This window comes from Typopeltis vanoorti, chromosome 6 (assembly GCF_054136105.1).
Source record: "Typopeltis vanoorti isolate ZY-2024b chromosome 6, IOZ_Tvanoo_1.0, whole genome shotgun sequence".
In the NCBI taxonomy this organism is placed as follows: Eukaryota; Metazoa; Arthropoda; class Arachnida; order Uropygi; family Thelyphonidae; genus Typopeltis; species Typopeltis vanoorti.
Window position 1 is genome coordinate 148,479,157 of NC_143554.1, and position 20,826 is coordinate 148,499,982.

The window sequence follows — 20,826 nt, forward strand, 5'->3', positions numbered from 1 at the left end:
TAGAAATATAAATGAAACACGATTTTTGTTTTACCAGAACCAGTTGTCGAAATTCTTTTGTCAATATAGGATACACAAAACGTCGCTATATAACAGAGAATAAAGAACGTTTATGGGAAAGCGACCATTTAATGTGTAGCAACAGCACTCAGTACCCCTATGAAGAAATGTCTATCTAAATTGCGTATGATGGAAAAGCACATAAAGCTTTGCATTAAATTGTATTATTAAATTCAATTAATTATTTTCAATGAATACATAATTGAATAATTAATTTTCTGTATTGCAGGATCCTCTTGAGAAAAAAAAACTTATTGCAAAGTATTCAAAAGTAAGTTTCTGTGAATTTTTTATTGAATTTGTTCATATTAAGTTGATTTCAAGTGACATCTTTGAATTTACATACATTTTTACACGTGTATGTTTCTTCCTTCACGGTAATGATAAAGTGAACCTCCCGAGATTAGTCTACTGATAATTTTTTTTTATAATAACAATAATAATTTTATTGATCTCTCAAATATTTACATATATACAGTGATCATCTCGAGTAACATTTAGTATATATAATAACATATATAATATTATATAATATATAATATAATATAATATATTATATAATATAATATAATATAATATAATATATAATATAATATAATATAATAAAAGTATAATATAATATAATATAATATAATATAATATAATATAATATAATATAATATAATATATAATAAAATAATACTAATTTTTTTAACTTATCACTGTTTTAATCCAATAAGATTTTACTCAATATTTAACTTAAATACTTGGTTTAATAATAATTTTTTTTTTAATGTCTCAGATAAATTGCACACATAGATACTGCAATAATCATATAAATATATATATATATATATATATATATATATATATATATATATATATATATATATATATATATATATATATATATATATATATATATATAATATTTATAACACTTTACAATTGTGAATAACAGATACTTGTAAGTTAATTATATTCTTCCTTGAAGTTTAGCAGAGCTTATCTGAGGAAGATAATAGATGATAGATGGTGGTGGTTTTATGGTTATGTTTCTATACTGTTCGCTAGCCAGGTGTTGATGTTACTGTTTGTTGGTACGTGCTTTGAAGACTTCAACTGCTATTACAGATTCATTTTTTTTTCTTTTTTTTTTTTTTTGCAAATAAGGTTGGGTTTAGACATGGTGTGTTTGTTTCTTTGTGATCTTGTAGTGATGGTTTTTGAGAGGGGGGTTTGTCATAGGTTTCTGTGTGGGGGGGGAGAAACAGGAATTGCTGTAATTTTCATTCTCGCTATAATATTTATACGGCGCCTGTTTCAGCTCTCTGTATGTTCCTAGGTTTCTGTTGTCGAACGGCAGTTTGTTTATCATGTCAGGTACATAGAAGTTTCGGGTGGCTTTGCCGTTCTGATTGTTGTATTATAGCAAAGCCACCTGAAACTTCTACAAACCTGACATTGTGTTTATTGACTATGGTCTTGTTATTTGATATGTTGTTCTGGTTACTCTATATAGGTTGGGCTGTAGTAGTGTTTTAACATGACTGTGTAGTGGCATAAGTGTTTCACCTTAAATATTTTGTGTTTTGTCCGTGCTTCCTGCATAAGTGTGGGTTGTTCCCAAAATATCAGTTTTACCATTTTATCTTGCAACCATTGTAACCTGTTAAGTCAGTAGTCTGCACAGAATGCATATGATGTGATTGCATATCTTAAAATGTTTCCACATAATGCTTTATAGATTAGTATTTTTATGTGGGTTGGGGCGATGTCTTTTAATCTGTATAGTTTGCTTGCTATTATCCTAAGCTTGGTATGTAGGTAGTTTGTATGGCTATTCCAACTTTGATCAGCATCTAAGTGAAGTCCGAGATAGCGTGTTGTTTTCACCTGTGTGATGGTTGTGATTTTAGGTTCTGCGCTTTGTGTATAGGAGGATGAATGTTGGATAGTGAGATATTTAGTTTCTATGGGCAGGGTTTGAGGGTTTTTGAATATCATTAGCTTTGTTTTTCCAGGGTTTATATATATGCCATTTTCGGTTAACCACTTAGTGATTTGATTGATGTCATATTGCATATTTGTGTAAGCGATATTTGCGTTGTTGTGAATGGACACTATAGCCATGTCGTCTGCATACTGGAAGATTTTACTTTTTAGGGGAAGAGGGGTTATGTCGTGTGTGTATATGTTAAATGGAATGGGAGATAGCACAGCTCCTTGTGGTACACCACAGGTTACACGCACCTCTTTGCTGTACGCCGATCCTATGCATGTGGTGTGCTTTCTGTTTTTCATGTATGCTTTAAACCACTGTAGTAGACGACCTCCAATTCCGATATGCGTTAGTTTTGTTAACAATGTTTTGTGTGTTAGTGTGTCAAATGCTTTTGTTAGCTCAATGAATACCACTCATGTTATTCTGTTTTTATCCAATGCATCGTTTATTAGATCTGTGAAATCTTCCAGGAGTGTTGCCGTTCCTTTATTTTTTTGAAAGCCATATTGTGTTTTGGGTATGATTTGAAAATTTTCAACGTATGTGGAGAGTTTGTGATGCACAATGCGCTCCATGATTTGGTTGATTACAGACAACGTGGCGATGGGTCTGTAATTACTTATAATGTTTCTTTTTCCCATTTGTGTACCGGTGTGATTAATACTGTCTTTAGTGTTTCAGCTATGTGTCCCGTTTTGAAGATTTTATTTAACAGTTTTTGTATAACTGGAAGTAGGATGGTTGAGTGTTTCTTGATGTCTTTTGGTCTGATTTCACCTATCCCCGGTCCTTTGTTAGGGTGAATTTATTGAATTGCCAATGATGGTTCTTCTTTTGTTAGTGTGGGGAACCACATCGACTGGGTTGCTCGTGGACCTAGTGGAGAATGTTCGTTTGTGTGAGGAAAGGTTGTTTCTTGTAGCTTTTGGACAGAGTTCACGAAGTGCTGATTAAAGTTGTTTGCCAACTGTTTGAGGGATTTGGAGTCGTAGGCAAAGCTGTGTTATATTGTTTCTGAGGCAGTGGTTCTGTGTATATTGTCCAGCATTTCATTAATTAGGTGCCAGGTTACATTTATGTCATTCTGAGCTGTTGTTAATTTGTTGCTGTAATAGTTTCTTTTTGCCGTTCTAATCTGTGTTGTTAGGATATTCCGTTTTCTTTTGTATTCAGCTTTTAAAGTAATATTGTTCGGCGACTTCTTCAGTTGTTTCCATAGGGCATCTTTTCTTTGTATGTCTGTTAATATGTTGTCTGTTATCCATGGATTCTATTTCGTTTGGGGACGTATTTTTATTTTTGTTAATGCTTTGTTGTATATTTTGTTAAATGCAAGTTTAAGATTATTATATATAGCTTCAGTAGAGTCTAAAGATGCTATCTGCATCCAGTGTGTTTATCTGATTTCATCGTTTACTATTGTTTCGTTCAGAATGCTATAATACTGTTTTGTAGTCTCAGTGAGTTTTATGGGTTCTGGTTCAGTGTGTAACTGTCATGCTGTGGAATAATGGTCTGCCAGTTTGCATGTTATGACGGCTGCTGTGTGGCGGTTTGGAGGGGCCCTTATATTTATATGATCAATGCAGGATGAGGTTGTTGTGTTTCCAACTATCTCTTCTCGTGTATACGACTGTATGGATGGGGTTATGTTATATGCCGATAATATGTCTAGGTGTTGTTCTGTGTTGTTATTTATGTTCCTAATGTTTATATTAATGTCTCCTATTATTATCAAGTATTCTGAAGCGCCTACGTGCGTGGATGAAAGGCATCTGTTCAATTCTTCTAGGAATTTTGTGGTGCTTACGTTGGGTGGTCTGTATATTGCATTTAATATCAAGGAGTTTTCTTGTTTCATGTTTTTAATTTTGATGCATGTTTTCTGCGTATTCTAATTTATAGTTTATTTCTGTTACCTCTAGTTTATGTGTGGTAAATATTATTATACCACCGCTTCGTTTTGTTTGTCTGCAGTGTTCGTATTGTTGGAAGTGAGGCATTTGGTTGGTGGATGCCTCTTCGTTTGTCGTAGATACTTCAGTCAGTATTGAAATGTCTATGTCGTCTATGTCTTCCTTCAGATAAGCTTGCAGAGTCAGTCAGTATTTTTGAATGCTTCTGATGTTGATGTAGAGAATAGATAGTCCTTTTTGGGGATTGTCACTTGTTTCCATTCTGTTATTGATTTCAGAATGTGGAAATTATCGTGTTCCGGGTGATTACGTCTGCTTGATGGTTTGCATCCATGTTGGTTAATGTGCTGTTCCATCTTTACGAGTTGTCAATATTCTTTTCAATGTGGCAGCCTGTTGAGGTCTTCTACGGATTTTATTTGAATTGGTTTTGCGTCGTGTGTCTTTCTAAGGAATATTTTGCTGTCTCTTATCCATATAAACTAATTTTTTTCTGTTTTTACTTTCCTTGCTTGGTAGAATATTTTCTGATAATATGGCGTTAGGTATTCGGACAAGTATATTGGGGTATTATCGTGGTCTCCTTTCAGATCCTTGACTACTGTTTTTTAATCCTGCTCGCTTTTATAAGTGTAGTTTTTGTTGGGCTGTTAGTGAGTCGCACTACGACGGGAGAAGGACGGGAATTATTTTCTCTCTTCCTCTTTTGTGGTAACATATGCACTGACTGGATGTCTTTTGATTCAATGGGAGAGCCAATTTTTTGGCTTAGTTGTATTACGTGCCTCTTAGATATTCCATAGCAATTTCTGGGAGACCATCTATGAGGAGATCATTTTTGTACTGCTGTTGGTTTAAGAGTTCGTACTGTTACTTTAAAGAGTCAATTCTTGTCGTAATTCTGTTGTCTCTTTTATTAGATTATGCTGTCTTTCCGTTAGCTCTTTAACGCAGTTTTTAATTTCTCTAACTGTCTGTAATACATCTTCTACCGAGTTATTATTAAATTTAATAAATTCCTCATATTGGTTGAATTTTTCTGTAATTGGTGTATGTTTTTGAAATAGTTCTCCAACAAAATCGATTAAACAGTCTTTTAGGTTTTGCAATCTATTTTCAAGTAATGCATTTAAAGTTGGTTCATCTGGGTTTCCGTTGTTGTTTTCTTTGTTTTTAATTTCGTCTGCTGTTGATAGCTGTTTACAGCCTGCGGTTGCTTTCTGCATTTGCTGTTTTCCTCCTGCGGTCGAAGGCGACATTCCTTTGTTGTCTCTGAAACTGGGACATTTCCACTCGTCACGATGATTCTTGTTTGATTTTCGCTGCCAAGTATCCTCGCAGAATCCTGAACATAGAAAATGCATGTTCCTCTTGCAGTTCCTACATGTTACGTGGTTTTCTTCCCCCGTTAAGTCTTCTTGGCATTTGTAGCACTTCATATTTCTTGTTTGACAATCTTGCTGTAATTTTTAATATGGCGACTTCCTTTGTTCTCTCCTCGCGTACTTGACCAGCGTATACTTCGAACTTTGAATACTGATATTTTACTTATTATTTAACAGATACTTACAGTTTTTATATCAATATGTTCGTCTTGAAGAACGGAATTCACATATATACTTTAATTTTTAATTCACAAGGAAAAATCTACTTTGCAACTTAAAATAAGGGAGCATCGAAATAGCGTGCTTGCGACCACTTTATAATAATAATAATAATAATAATAATACTTTTTTTATTGTTCTCTCAAATATTTACATATGTACAATGATTATCTATGCAGTATATTATTTTACAAGATTTCACATCTAATCTAATACCTTGTAAAATCATATTATTTTACATCTCATGATATGTAGCACTTTGTGCTACATATCATGAGATTTCAATAGTAATGATGATAACAGGTTTTTTTTGCTATTTTTTTTTTAAAAAAATAACAATCACAGTAATAATTTACAATTGTATTGTTCAGAGTAACATAAGTTATATAATATTACGAGTTGTAGTTTATCATTTTTTTGTTTTCAAAGTTTGAAAAGGTGTGATTATATAACAGTATTTACATATATGCAATCAAAATATTATATTTTCTCACAAATATCCAATGTAAACTCATTATATACATTTTTTTTTTACATTACATACGTTTGTTACAGTTAAAACATACATTACGTACATTTGTTTACATATGATACTTACATTTGTTGATATATAATACATACATTACATGCATTTGGTTACATACTTTTTTTTTAATATATATCTTGGAATAGAAGTCATTTCTCAGCTCTCATTCTCGAAGCCTTATATGTAAACTTATCTGAGGATGACACCAGTTGGTTATTATTTATTGGTTTGTTTGCTGTGTTGGGAAGCTACGTAATCAATGATTGAAAAATCGCACGCACGCACGCACCCCCCCCTCCACGCACACACACACACACACAAAATAGATACAATAACTTGGAATGTATTGATGCATCGCTGAACTGGATGCCTGAACACGAATATAGTATGTATGGTATGAAAGTTTGTATGGTATTTTGGGTGTGTGTTTCTTGTTCATAGTATGTCCTTAGAGCTCTTTTCAGGCCATTGTAGTTTGTAATGTTTACAAAAGGTAATTTGTTTATCATGTCTGGAATGTAGAAGTTTAGTGTGGCTCTTTCTGCAGTGATTATTGTACTTATATGTGATATAATTAGTTGTCTGAGGACTTGTTATGCTATATGTATTACTCACTGTCCTGTAGTTGACATCGAAATAATGTTTAGCAAACCTGCGTAGTGACATAAATGTTTTGCTGTCAGTATTTTGTGTTCTGACAATGCAATGTATATAAAGTCGTTATTGTCTCGTTGTTCCCAAAATATCAGTTTTATCATTTTGTACTGTGACAACATTTTAACCTGTAGAGTTTGCCAGTAATTTTTCGGAGTTTGTTGTGTAGGTGGTTTATGTGGCTATTCCAGTTCATATCTGCATCGAAATAAATTCCAAGGTATCGTATTGTTTCAATCTGAGTGACTGCAGCGGTTTAGCTGTTCTGTGTGTTTTTTATGTTGGAGAGTGCATGTTGGATGGTTGTATATTTGTTATCAACTGGACGAGTCGGTGGATTTCTGAATATCATTAATTTTGTCTTATCTGTGTTTAGGTGTAAGGAATTTTTCGTGAGTCAGTCTGTGATCAGATTTATGACATGTTGCATATTTGTTTGGGCTATGCTTGTGTTATTATGGATGGATATTATCGCTGTATCGTCTGCGTATTGGAATATCTTACCTTTGAGAGCTAGCTAATTAATATCGTGCGTGCAAATGTCGAATAGAGTTGGGGAGGGTACAGCTCCCTGTGGCACTGCAAAGGTTACTGGTAGCTGTCTACTTCTGTTTGACCCGATACGTCTGATACGCTTTCTATTTTGAAGGTAGTTTGTAAACTACCTGTGAAGAGACCTGTCTATTCCAACATGCTTCAGCTTTTCTAACGAGGTTTGATGTGTGAGTGTATTAAATGCTTTGGTTAGATCAATAAAGACTACCATGGCAATTTTGATTTTGTCTAAGGCGGTATTAATTACGTCTGAAAAGTCTTCCAAGGGAGATGTTGTTCCCTTATTTTTCTGAAAACCATATTGTGTTTTGGGGATAATATGAAAGGTCTGTATATGCTGTGAGTTTCTTCAGTACGATCCGCTCCATAATTTGATTGATAATTGGTAATGTTGCTATGGGTCTGTAATTGCTGATTAAATTTTTTTTTCCGTGTTTGCGTATGGGTGTGATTATGGCGGTCTTTAGCATACTTGGTATCTGTCCTGTTTTAAATATTTTGTTTATTAATTTTAGTAGGATAAGACCTAAGCTAATTGCATGTTGCTTGATATCCTTAGGTCTTATACCATAAATTCCTGGGCCTTTGTTTGATTTGATTTGATGTATTACAGAGAGAAGTTCTGCTTCTTTTATGGTTGGGAACCATAATGTTTGTTTTCATCTAAGTGGAGGATCACATTTTGTGATTGGAGGATTATTTCTGTGCAGTTCTTGGATGGAGTCTGCAAAGGATTGTTAAAAGTTATTTGCTAGTTGTTGGACAGAGGTTTTGGGTCTTTTATGAAGCTGTGTTTTATGGTTTCAGAGGCGGTGGTGTTGGGAACACAATCTAGCATCTCGTTGATGAGGTTCAAGGTTTGTTTCATGTTGTTTTCTGCAGATGTTAGTTTGTCTCTGTAGTAGTTTCTTTTTGCATTTCTTATTTGTGTTATGAGGCAAGTCCTTGTTATCCTATATTCAGTTTTTTAATGCTGTGTTATTTGGATATCACTTTAATTCTTTCCATAGATCATCCTTTTTGTGTATTTCTAAGTGTTGTGTTATCCAAGTTTTGTGTTATCCAAGGAGTTTGGGTTGTTTTTGAGCGAATTCTGACTTTCTTTCCAGCTTTCTTATAGATTTCCTCCAGTGTGAGTTTAATGTTGTTGAATAAGATATCTGATGAATATGCTACCATACCACGTGTTCCAAGTTGATTTTTCTTATTTCGTGGTTGACTACTTCTTCGTCTATTATTGTTTTGTGTTGCTTTTTATCTCTGGGGAATTGCATGGATATTGTCTTAGCGTGCAGGTTTAGAGCCATGAAGTAATGATCTGCTACTTGGCACTTTAACACTGATGCAGTGTAAACCGTTTGGATTGTGCTCAGATGTTTCTATGATCTAGGCAGGAAGTAGTGATAGTATTTCCCAATATTTCTTCTCTAGTACATGATGTCATTGTTGGTATTAGATTATACATGGATAGTGTGTCTAGGTATTGTACAGTGTTGTTCTGGTTTTCGTTTGCAATATTTAAGTTTATGTCGCCGATTATCATTTGGTATTCGGTTGAGCATATTTCATGGCGTGAAAGCCAGCAATTGAGTTCGTGCTAGAATTTTATCATGTTTAAGTTTGGTGGCCTGTAAATGGCATTTAGTATTATGGGATGCTGTCTATTGGTGGTATTAATGATTTTGATGCAAAGGGTTTCTGCATGCTCAAATTGATAGACGGTTTCCTTTGGTATTAATTTATGTTCGATAAATATTAATATTCCACCCCTGTTTTTGTTTGGCGGCACGATCTATGTTGTTGAAAGCCTGGAATTTGGAAAGCAGGCGCTTCGTCATTAGTTATGGATACTTCTGTTAGGACCAATATATCAATAATACCGGTCTAATTCCTCATCTAAGCCTGTAACAATAACCAATCAGAAGCATCCGAAAATCAGTGTTTTCGGATGCTTCTGATGTTAATATGCAAGACTCAGAGACCTCTCGCTTGTATTGTGTTTTGTTTCCATGCTTCAAGCGATTCGAAAGTACAATTACTGATGTATTCTGATGTAATTACATCTATCTGATGGTTGACATTCATTTTTGTTTGGTTGAGATCTTCTTTTTGAACTAAATTGGAGTCTTTTATTTCACTGTTGCAGCCTATCTATGTCTTCCGAGCTTTTTATTCGTATAGACTTTGAAGTTTGTGAAATTCTGAAGAGTATCTTGCCGTCTTTGATCCACAAAAATTATTAATGTTTTTCTGTTTTTGCTTTTCTTGGTTGGTACATCAGATTCTGAGTGAAAGGTTTTAAATACCCAGATAGAAAGAGTGGTGTTTGTCTTGCGTTGCGGTTAAGTCCTTCACAACTGGTTTTTTCAGTCTGTTGGCTTTTATGAGATTGTCTCTTGTAACCTTGCTTGTCAGACGAACTATGACTGTAATAATAATAATAATAACCTAATTATTTTTAGCTGTGAGGAAACTACAATTTCAATTGTGAAATATGTAAGGAGTTTTTAATTTTCTGTTTACTTAATTATTATTTTATTTTATTTTATTTATTTATTTTTTCTATTTCAATCAGGATGCTGATGAGGTCCCTTTACGTAGACCAGTGCTGATGCAGGTAAGTTCAGTTTGCTTTGCTAGCTTAGTTTATTACATTATGATAAAAATAAATAAATAAATAATGATTTTTTTTCAATGTGATGTATTGTCATGGACTTTACAAGTGAAGTCCATAGGCAAAAGTATATAAGAAGAATAATGTAGTTCTATTAGTTGTTTAAAATAATTCTCTCCCACAAAAAACTCTCAAGTAGTTTCTTCTTTAATTTGATTCTTGAGTCATATTTTTGTAAGATTATCTTAGTTATCTATATTTTGTTTGTGTATTGTAATTTGTGTTATACATTCCTGTCTGTTTGTGTCAATATAGGTTCATTTAAGAGATATATTTATTTTATTAATAAATAAAATAATTTAATTTATTTATATTAAGGGGATATTAAATTCCACATTGTTTCAAAACCACATATGAAACTTAAAGATCGGAAACAGAGAGTTTTATGTCGAGTATAGTAAACTATAAAAGTATCGGCGACTACTAGCGTGAGCTAAAGCACGTAAGCAGTAGTAGTATAGTCACTTCTGACAAGATCAAGATAAGATAAGGAATCATGACGTGATTGGTTGATAAGAAGATGACGTCATTATGTGTGTGACGTCATGAGATTGGAATGTTAGGAATTTGCCTGTGTGCATATGTGTCAATGGCTTCAGTTCTTGTGTTTTAGTTCGCATATGGAATTATGAGTGATGGTCGAGATAAGGATTCATGTTGTGATTGGTGGTGCAGTTCTGACAAGATCAAGATAAGATAAGGAATCGTGACGTGGGTGTGTGTTGTTATGAGATCTAGATAAGTGACGTCATTTGTTAGTTGTAAATAAGTGACGTTATTGTTTTGAATGGAAAAGGGAGATATATTAGTGGATAAGGAATCATGTCATGATTGGTGGGACACTTCTGACAAGATCAAGATAAGATAAGGAATCGTGTGACGTGGATATTTGTTATCATAGATTTTGGAATTTCGATGGGGCCTTCGTCTGTCAGTGACATCACGTGGTGATTTGGGTTAGTTTATTGCATTGTGGGTGATATTTAGAGATAAGATTCGTGACGTTAAGTGTTTGGAAATTTCTAGGGAACATATGTCTCTCTGTGATATCACATGATGTTTTGGTTTGGCTATGGAATTGTGGGTGATGTTTTTGAGATAAGATATCTTGGAATTTTCCCAGGGTGACACACATCTGTCATTGTCATCATGTTTTGTTTGGTAGACTACAGATACTAATTTTCCAATACATTTTGGGGTATTTCTTTCCTGTTAAAGGGTGGGAATTCTTAGAATAGAGTTGTGATGATGGAAATGAATTACGTATGCCCAAGGTAACCAGCGGCGCTAGTTACCTTGGGCATACGTAACAAATTCCATGCGTAACGCACGTCACATGACGTGAGTTACGCAAGTATCTAGCGCCACAAGCAGTCCATATCAAAAAACAATATTTAGTTGTTTGTATTAATTATGTATCTTCTAATTCAATATAAAAGAGCCGCACTTTGTTCAGCCAAGATCCTTCGGTTCCCGACCCCTGTCCTAGGAGATGTATGATGTTATACATTATGATGGGAGGTCACCACCCATACCAGTTTCCCTACGGCTACGAGTTGCCCTAGTTTGTAGTACTACGTACTTTGGAATACGTGCTTTAGCTTATGCTAATAGTCGCCGATACTTTTATATTTACTATACTCGGCATGAAACTCTTTGATTCCGATCTTTGAGTTTCTTATTTGGTTTTGAAACAATGTGGGATTTAATATCTCCTTAATTTAAATAATGTTTGCATTGCCGAAATGAAGCCTGTTGGGCTCTTTATATTTAAGCAACTTAATGGGTGCACCTTTTTGACAACTCGTATAACGAAGTATATAAGTTCTTTTCGCTATACCCTTGGTATTAATTTGGTCTAGCTACTCACTGATGTGATCTCAATAAAGATCGAAACCGATCTGGGTAGTGCCCTCCCACCATAATGTATAACATCATACATCTCCTAGGATATGGATTTTACATTATGGGAAATACTAAGAATAGCGATCAGAACTTTCCACACCTTTGCTACGAGTTGCCCTAGTTTGTACTACGTACTTTGGAGTACGTGCTTTAGCTTACGCTAGTAGTCGCCGATAGTTTTATAGTTTACTATACTCGGCATGAAACTCTTTGAATCCGATCTTTGAGTTTCTTATTTGGTTTTGAAACAATGTGGGATTTAATATCCCCTTAATTTAAATAATGTTTTCATTGCTTTATAGTTATGTAATTTAATTTATAATTTATATATTTCATATTGGTCTATTTGATTAGTAAATTTTCGATGTTTTTACATTCGTTTGGTAGTTGCTTCTAAAAGATAAGCGTGACTTCTATAAAAAGCAATCATTCCTTTCGCCGAATTCCTAGTTTTCTCCAGATCATACTGTAGCATGCCGTGTTTGTATACTTGTATGTGATTCCTATCGGACCCATGAATGCTGCAACTTTTAGAGACGTCATGGATCACTATGTTCGTCCGTAAGCGAGAGCATTAGGGGAGATGTAATCCTACAGGAGACGATAATTGTTGTCCTCACTGAGCGAAGCTGACTAGTTTATACATACGATAGTACCTTTTTTGAAGGTACTATCGTACGTATGGACTGGCTAGGCAGCTCTCCTTAATCCTATTGATCATGTTTGGAATGCTCTAGGTAGATGTGTAGCTTCTGTCAACCTTCCATTCCCAAATTCTGAGGCATTTAAGTAAGTTTTGCAGAAATAATGGTTCTTCCTACTAGCTGAGTTGGACATCCTTATAAACAGCATGAAACATCGTTATGAGAGATGTATTAGCAATGAGGGGTGACCCTATTGACTATACTTAGAAAATACTAAAATAAGATCATTCAGCGGCTTCAATATGTCAAAAATAAGTTATTTATAGAAAGGATATTTTAATTCCATTTTGATTTTATAGCCAGATTGAAATTTTCCTGAGTGGGATAATATAAACTTCTGCATCGCAGTTGCTTTGGTAAGCAGTACTTCTAATACATGAATGAGACAGACCAAGAGCCCAGTACTTTTAGGTTTCGCTGCCTGAAGTTTTATATTTCAAAATATTTTGTTTGCAAATAAGGATCGATTCTTCACATCCTTTCGTTGAATATATCAATGAGATTAATACAAACAATAAACATAACAATTTATAGATAAGCAATATCGATTAATGAAAGTATTGTCATTACTTAAATAAATACCTAGTTAGGATATAAAAAATACAATGGAAATATCTTTGAATTTATTTCACTATTCATGATTCAGTAAGATACTGCAATGGAAATAACCATGTAGAATATAATTTAATTTGAAACACATAGTATTTGCTTATTCGATCTATTTTTAATGTAAATAATTGTTTCGATACCTGAGTAGGAAATGACAATCGCTAGGCTGCTGGAAGAAGGTTCGTTTATTCGATTCTAGTCGCCTACCAGAGAAATATTTTCTAGCTTTTATTTCAGCCGCTTCCCAAATTAATATATGTTGCATGATAAGCAAGTTTTCCCCATCTGGAAATCGTGTTTTAATCAGCAACTCAATAAAATTAACCGTTAAACGCATACTATTTAAACAAACTCAATTCATTTATTATATGACATTAGTTAAAATTAGTTCCGTTTTTTTTTAATTTATTATTATTTTTTTACATGCAACTTACCGAAAATAAGAGTATAACGAAGTCAAGGCCATGTTTTGTTTATCCATTTAATTTGGTTGCCAGGCAGAATCTGCTTCACGTTGATTTCCTTTTAACGTGGTAAAGTTGAAATAAAAGTAAATGTCAACAGTACTTATTTTAAATTTTCTTTCATGAGGATAAGTTTTATTTAACTTATGTATTAGAGTTCTGGAATTATAATTTGTGCATAATTTATATTAGCATACAGACGGACAATGGAATATTTCAAGAGAACTGGAAACAAACAGTGCGAAAAATATGACGATATCTTTCTTCCTTTAGGATTAACTAATATATTAAAACGCATCGTTACAGTGACTTATTAGATGCATCTCCGTAAAATCACTCAGCATTTTAAATAAATGATGGAGCATCTGAGAAATCACAATTCTGTAGAACATAAACTAAGCTAATTTTGGTTACCTACTACGGGATAAATTCAAACTTAAATGTAACATATCAAAGGTTGTGTTATACAAAAAAAAAAAAAAAAAAAAAAAAAAGGATAACTTCACAAGGATATATAACACTTGCAGTTCGAAACGTTTAAAATTTAGAAAAAATACATGTAATAAATTCGAGAACTGAACTTTATTAACAAAGGAGAACTACTTTATTATTATTATTATTATTATTATTATTATTATTATTATTATTATTATTATTATTATTATTATTATTATTATGTAAAAAGAATCATTTTAATTCTAAATTTAAATTGTTGCCTTTAGTGAAACTTAATAATTGGATTAAGATATTCAAAAAGAATTTTTAACAATATTTTTGTAGAAAAGGGACTTAATTACTATGCTAAGGCAATAAAAGTCACAATTCCTTTTTGAAATTTGTTATTTTCATAATAAGAAAATAAGTGATAAATTATTTTATTATAACCATTCACCAGTTGTTTACTGATTTATTTCTTTTCATTTTTACTTAATTTGATTTAATAGTCTTACATTAATAACATTTATTCCAAAGATGTTTAAAGATCTGTTTTCTCACCCATTTCTGTAAACATTTCTGTAAATATTGAAATGCATTATTCTTATCACTGTTTAATTGCTTTATTAAATTTCATGTTTCTAAAATTTTTCAAATAAAGTAATTTTGTACATGATGGGGAAAAAATCTTTTTTTTTTTTTGGCAGTGGTATGCAATAATGTTTTATTTTCAGTAAATATGAATCATTGGGCATGATTTTTTTGAACTTTTATTACATTAATGAAATTTATTACATCAACTTCAGTTACATTTATCATCTATACTGGGATATTTGGAAAATAAAATTCAGCGAATAAATAGGTTATAGCAAAAGAATCATTTATGAAGGAGTTTTATGTACAGTACCAAATAAAAAAAAAAAATACATAATTCGTCAGCTTGATGTTTACTAAGTTGAATTCCAAAGTTAGATATATCTACCTACTGATTGAGTTACCGTTACTGAACTTGTTGGTTTATTACGCAACTCTTGCAGTTCAAGTTCAGTAAATATTTTGTTACAGAAAATTAAATTATTTTGGTCCATTAATCTTTGTTCTGCTATTGGAGATTCTGGGAAAGTTTGTTTCCAAATTAAGTGCATATACTTTCTATAACCCAGTTTTTCTGATATTGATCAGTAAAAACATTTTATAACTTCACTGTTTTCTTCTACAGGCCATTTTTCTACGTTTGGTTTCTTGCAGTCGCCTTTCAGCTTCCTACCCTGATTGCCCAGTAAGGAGAGCTGGGTAGTATAGCCCATTTGTTTTCTAATGCCAAGGTCCCCAACATCTGACACAGTTCTTGATAACCCGGGCATCGACTGATCCGGTATAGATTTCTTCATGCTTTTCACCGTTAAGATGGGGATGGAATACTGTTAGTCTGGGTCCTCAGTTGAGACCTCTCTGATAAGGGCGGCCCTGCTGGTAGCTATGCTACCGCGAGCATAGCTCTGAGTACCATTGAAGCACGCATGTCCCACCGCTACGACAAGGACGTGTTCCTCAGGGGGAGGTATTATTATTATTATTATTATTATTATTATTATTATTATTATTATTATTATTTAAAGTGGTTCCAACTCCTGTTTTAAGTTGAAAGTGCTCCCAAGTAACCCTACTCATCACGCCGAAGACAGTGACATAAAATTCAACGAGATCGTCTAAGAAGAAACCAAATTTTGAAGTGTTGAAAAGGGAACAGAGAGGACCGTGGTCAACAACCAGCGAAGAACAAAGGACGTCGCCATCTTTATAATCACGACTCCCCGCCTAAGGGAAGAAAGGTGAGTCATGAAGTGTATCAAATGCCTGGAGGAGTTATCGTCCAACGGAAATAATATAACTTGTACGAAATGCAGTAGGATTCTACACTTAAAATGTGCCGGCTTTTCAGAAACAACCGGGCAACATAAATATGAACCCGATGTAACACGTGAGGAATGGAAGTGTGTAATCTGCAAGAGGAACAAAGAAACGCACGTAAGGCAACCACCTACGATGCAGCCGATTATACCGGAGGCGAAATCAGATGACGAACTGAACAGACAAAAAAACGCAGGTGAGTCCTATAATTTAAACTCTTTAAGTATACTAATAGAAAACGGTCTAGTGACTATAAAAGCCAGCTTAGTAGATCTTGTGCAAGAACTCTTTAAGAAACAGAACGAACAAATAACAAAAAAATCTAGCGAATATGAAGATTTGGTAAAACATAATAATTTAGCAGTTATAGAAGTGTTGCAAACGGTAAAAGACATTAAAATGAGCATTAACGCACTAAAAGACAGGCAACACAATTTGATGAAAGAGACATCCGAACTCCGTCAAGAACTTCATTCTCTAAAACTACAATACGAACGTTTAAATCAGCAACAACATAAAAAAGATCTTGTCATAAACGGTCTTCCTGAAACTGCACCTACAGAAAACCTCAGAGACGTGATTTTAAAATTAGGCCATGTAATTGATATCCCCCTACAGCTTAACGACATTCAGACCGTAAATCGGATTCCTAGGAAGAGCAAAAACCAAGGCTTCTCACGACCTGCCCCAGTCATAATTCGTCTTAAGAGCAAGTCCACAAGAGACAATCTCATAAAAGCCAGCAGGCAGAAAAAACCAGTTGCCAAGGACTTGAACGCACAGCAAGACAATACACCAATCTTCCTATCCGAATATTTAACACCATTCAACCAGAATCTGTTGTACCAAACACGAAAAGCAAAAATGGAAAAAAATTACCAATTTTTGTGGACCAGAGATGCCAAAATATTCATAAGGAAGTCACAAACTTCAAAGCCGATACAAATTAAAAGCACAGAAGACATAGAAAGGCTGCCACTGTGAAGAAAAAAGCCTCCTAAATAGTTCAAAAAGAAGCCCGCAATAAAAAAGGAACGTGAACCATCAAGACAGATGCAATAACACAGGATATATCGGCAATTTCACTTTGATCCGACCTTTCAGATCATTCATTTGACCTCCCAAAGATCTGCCTACTTCCAACACAGCAACCAAATCAATAACAAATATATGTATATATAACCAGTATCACCCTCAGATAAGCTAATTACAAAGCTTCGAGGGTGCAGTTGAGTTACATCCCAGTAGTAGTATTTATCTAACATTATTCACTTAACATTCTGTAATGAATTCTAGTAGTAAACAGAAAATGTGATAGTAATACTTCAGTTATATATTTAAGTTTAAAATTATATATTTAATTTACAATTTAAATTTAAAAAAATTATTATTATGTGAACTGCAACATAAGTAATATTGTTTAACTTGTGAGTCATTAATAATAAACACGATTACCATGATTATTATTAATGGTAATAATACACACTTTTTACTCTTGTGTCAATGAGAAATTCTGCAAATGATAATGATATTAAGAGTAATTATAATTCTTACCGAACCATTTTGCAAGAAAAAGATGTATTGTTGCCTAAATATTAGTATATTCATGTAATTATTTGAGAGATAATAAACTATTAAAAAAAAAAAAAAAAAAAAAAATTATTATTATTATTATTATTATGTATATCCTAAATTCAAAAATTCTGTATAATCCTTATTGTAAATATTGTAAATATTATTATTGTATGTAATTTATACTGAGACATAATAAAATGTTTAAAAAAAAAAAATTATTATTATTATTATTATTATTATAAACAATTACCAGTTTATATGGATAAGAGACAGCAAAATATTCCTTAGAAAGACACAAGACGCAAAACCAATCGAAATAAAATCCGTAGATGACCTCAACAGGCTGTCACATTGAAAGGAACATTGACAACTCGTAAAGAAGGACCAGCACCCCAACCAACATGAATGCACACCATCAAGCAGACGTAATCACCCCGGAACATGATAATTGCCACATTCTGAAATCAATATCAGAATGGAAACAACTGACAATCCCCAAAAAAGGACTATCTATTCTCCACATCAACATCAGAAGCATTCAAAAATACTGGCTGACCCTGCAAGCTTATCTGAAGGAAGATATAGACGAAATAGACATTTTAATACTGACTGAAGTATCTACGACTAACGAAGAGGCATCCTCCTACCAAATGCCACACTTCCAACAACACAAACACTGCAGACAAACAAAACGAGGCGGTGGTATAATAATATTTACCAAACATAAACTAGAAGTAACAGAAATAAATTATAAATTAGAATACGCAGAAAACATATGCATCGAAATTAAAAACATCAAACAAGAAAACTCCCTGATATTAAACGCAATATACAGACCACCCAACTTAAGCACCACAAAATTCCTAGAAGAACTAAACAGATGGCTTTCAGCCACGAAAGTAGGCACCTCAAAATACTTGATAATAATAGGAGACATTAATATAAACATTAGGAACATAAATAACAACACAGAACAATACCTAGACCTATTATCGGCATATAACATAACCCCATCCATACAGTCGTATACACGAGAAGAGATAGTCGGAAACACAACAACCTCAACCTGCATTGATCATATAAATATAAGGGCCCCTCCAAACAGCCACACAGCAGCCGTCATAACATGCAAACTAGCAGACCATTATTTCACAGCATTGCAGTTACACACTGAACCAGAACCCATAAAAATCACTGAGACTACAAAACAGTATCATAGCATTGTAAACGAAGCAATAGTGAACGATGAAATCAGAAAAACAGACTGGATGCAGATAGCATCTTTAGACTCTGCTGAAGCTGTATATAATAATCTTAAACTTGCATTTAACAAAATATACAACAAAGCATTAACAAAAATAAAAATACGCCCCCAAACGAAACAAAATCCATGGATAACAGACAACATACTAACAGACATACAAAGAAAAGATGCCCTATGGAAACAACTTAAGAAGTCGCCGAACAATATCGCTTTAAAAGCTGAATACAAAAGAAAACGGAATATCCTATCAACCCAGATTCGAACGGCAAAAAGAAACTATTACAGCAACAAATTAACAACAGCACAGAATGACATAAATGTAACCTGGCACCTGATTAATGAAATGCTGGACAATATACACAGAACCACTGCCACAGAAACAATAAAACACAGCTTTGCCTGCGACCCCAAATCCCTCAAACAGTTGGCAAACAACTTTAATCAGCACTTCGTGAACTCTGTCCAAAAGCTACAAGAAACAACCTTTCCTCACACAAACGAACATTCTCCACTAGGTCCACGAGCAACCCAGTCGATGTGGTTCCCCACAGTAACAAAAGAAGAACTATCACTGGCAATTCAACAAATTAATCCTAACAAAGGACCGGGGATAGACGGAATCAGAACAAAAGACATCAAGAAACACTCAACCGACCTACTTCCAGTTATACAAAAACTGTTAAATAAAATCTTCGAAACGGGACACATACCTGAAACACTGAAGACTGCATTAATCACACCCATACACAAACAGGGAAAAAGAAACATAATAAGTAATTACAGACCTATCGCCACGCTGCCTGTAATCAACCAAATCATGGAGCGCATTGTACATCAGAAACTCTCCACATACGTTGAAAAATTTCAAATCATACCCAAAACACAATATGGCTTTCAAAAAAATAAAGGAACAGCAACACTCCTGGAAGATTTCACAGATCTAATAAACGCTGCATTGGATAAAAACAGAATAACATTAGTGGTATTCATTGACCTAACAAAAGCATTTGACACACTAACACATAAAACCTTGTTAACGAAACATACCCATTGGAATTGGAGGTCGCCTACTCCAGTGGTTTAAAGCATACACGAAAAACAGAAAGCACATCACACGTATAGGATCAGCACACAGCAAAGAGGTACATGTAACCTGTGGAGTACCGCAAGGAGCTGTCCTATCTCCCATTCTATTTAACATATACACACACGACATAAGCCAACTCCCCCTAAAAAGTAAAATCTTCCAGTATGCAGACGACACTGCCATAGTATCCATTCACAACACTGCAAAAATCGCTTACGAAAATATGCAACACGACATCAATCAAATCACTAACTGGTTAACCGAAAACGGCATATATATAAACCCTGGAAAAACAAAGCTAATGATATTCAAAAACCCCCAAACCGTGCCCATAGAAACTAAACATCTCACTATCAAACATTCATCCTCCTATACACAAAGTGCAGAACCTAAAATCACAACCATCACACAGGTGAAAACAACACGCTACCTTGGACTTCACTTAGATGCAGATCAAAGTTGGAATAGCCATACAAACTACCTACATACCAAGCTTAGGATAATAGCAAGCAAACTATACAGATTAAAAGACATTGCCCAAACCCACATAAAAATACTAATCTATAAAGCATTATGTGAAAACATTTTAAGATATGCAATCACATCATACGCATTCTGCGCAGACTACAGACTTAACAGGCTACAATGGTTGCAAGATAAAATGATAAAACTGATATTCTGGGAACAACCCACTCTTATGCAGAAAGCATGGACAAAACACAAAATATTTAAGGTGAAACACTTATGCCACTACACAGTCATGTTAAAACACTACTACAGCCCAACATATAGATTAACCAGAACAACATATCAAATAACAAGACCACAGTCAACAAACACAATGTCAGGTTTGTAGAAGTTTCAGGTGGCTTTGCCATAGTACAACAATCACCACGGCA

The 20,826-nt window shown here is 33.9% G+C and overlaps 1 protein-coding gene across 1 annotated transcript in view; it reads left to right on the forward strand.

Annotated features, from left to right (window-relative positions):
- LOC150106073 (uncharacterized) overlaps positions 1-20,826 on the forward strand; it is a 158,417-nt gene that overhangs the window by 80,543 nt on the left and 57,048 nt on the right. Inside the window, exons 9-10 of the mRNA XM_090394622.1 lie at positions 290-331; positions 9,875-9,916. Coding sequence (XP_090250748.1) covers positions 290-331; positions 9,875-9,916 — 84 coding nt within the window. The remainder of the gene's footprint in view (positions 1-289; positions 332-9,874; positions 9,917-20,826) is intronic.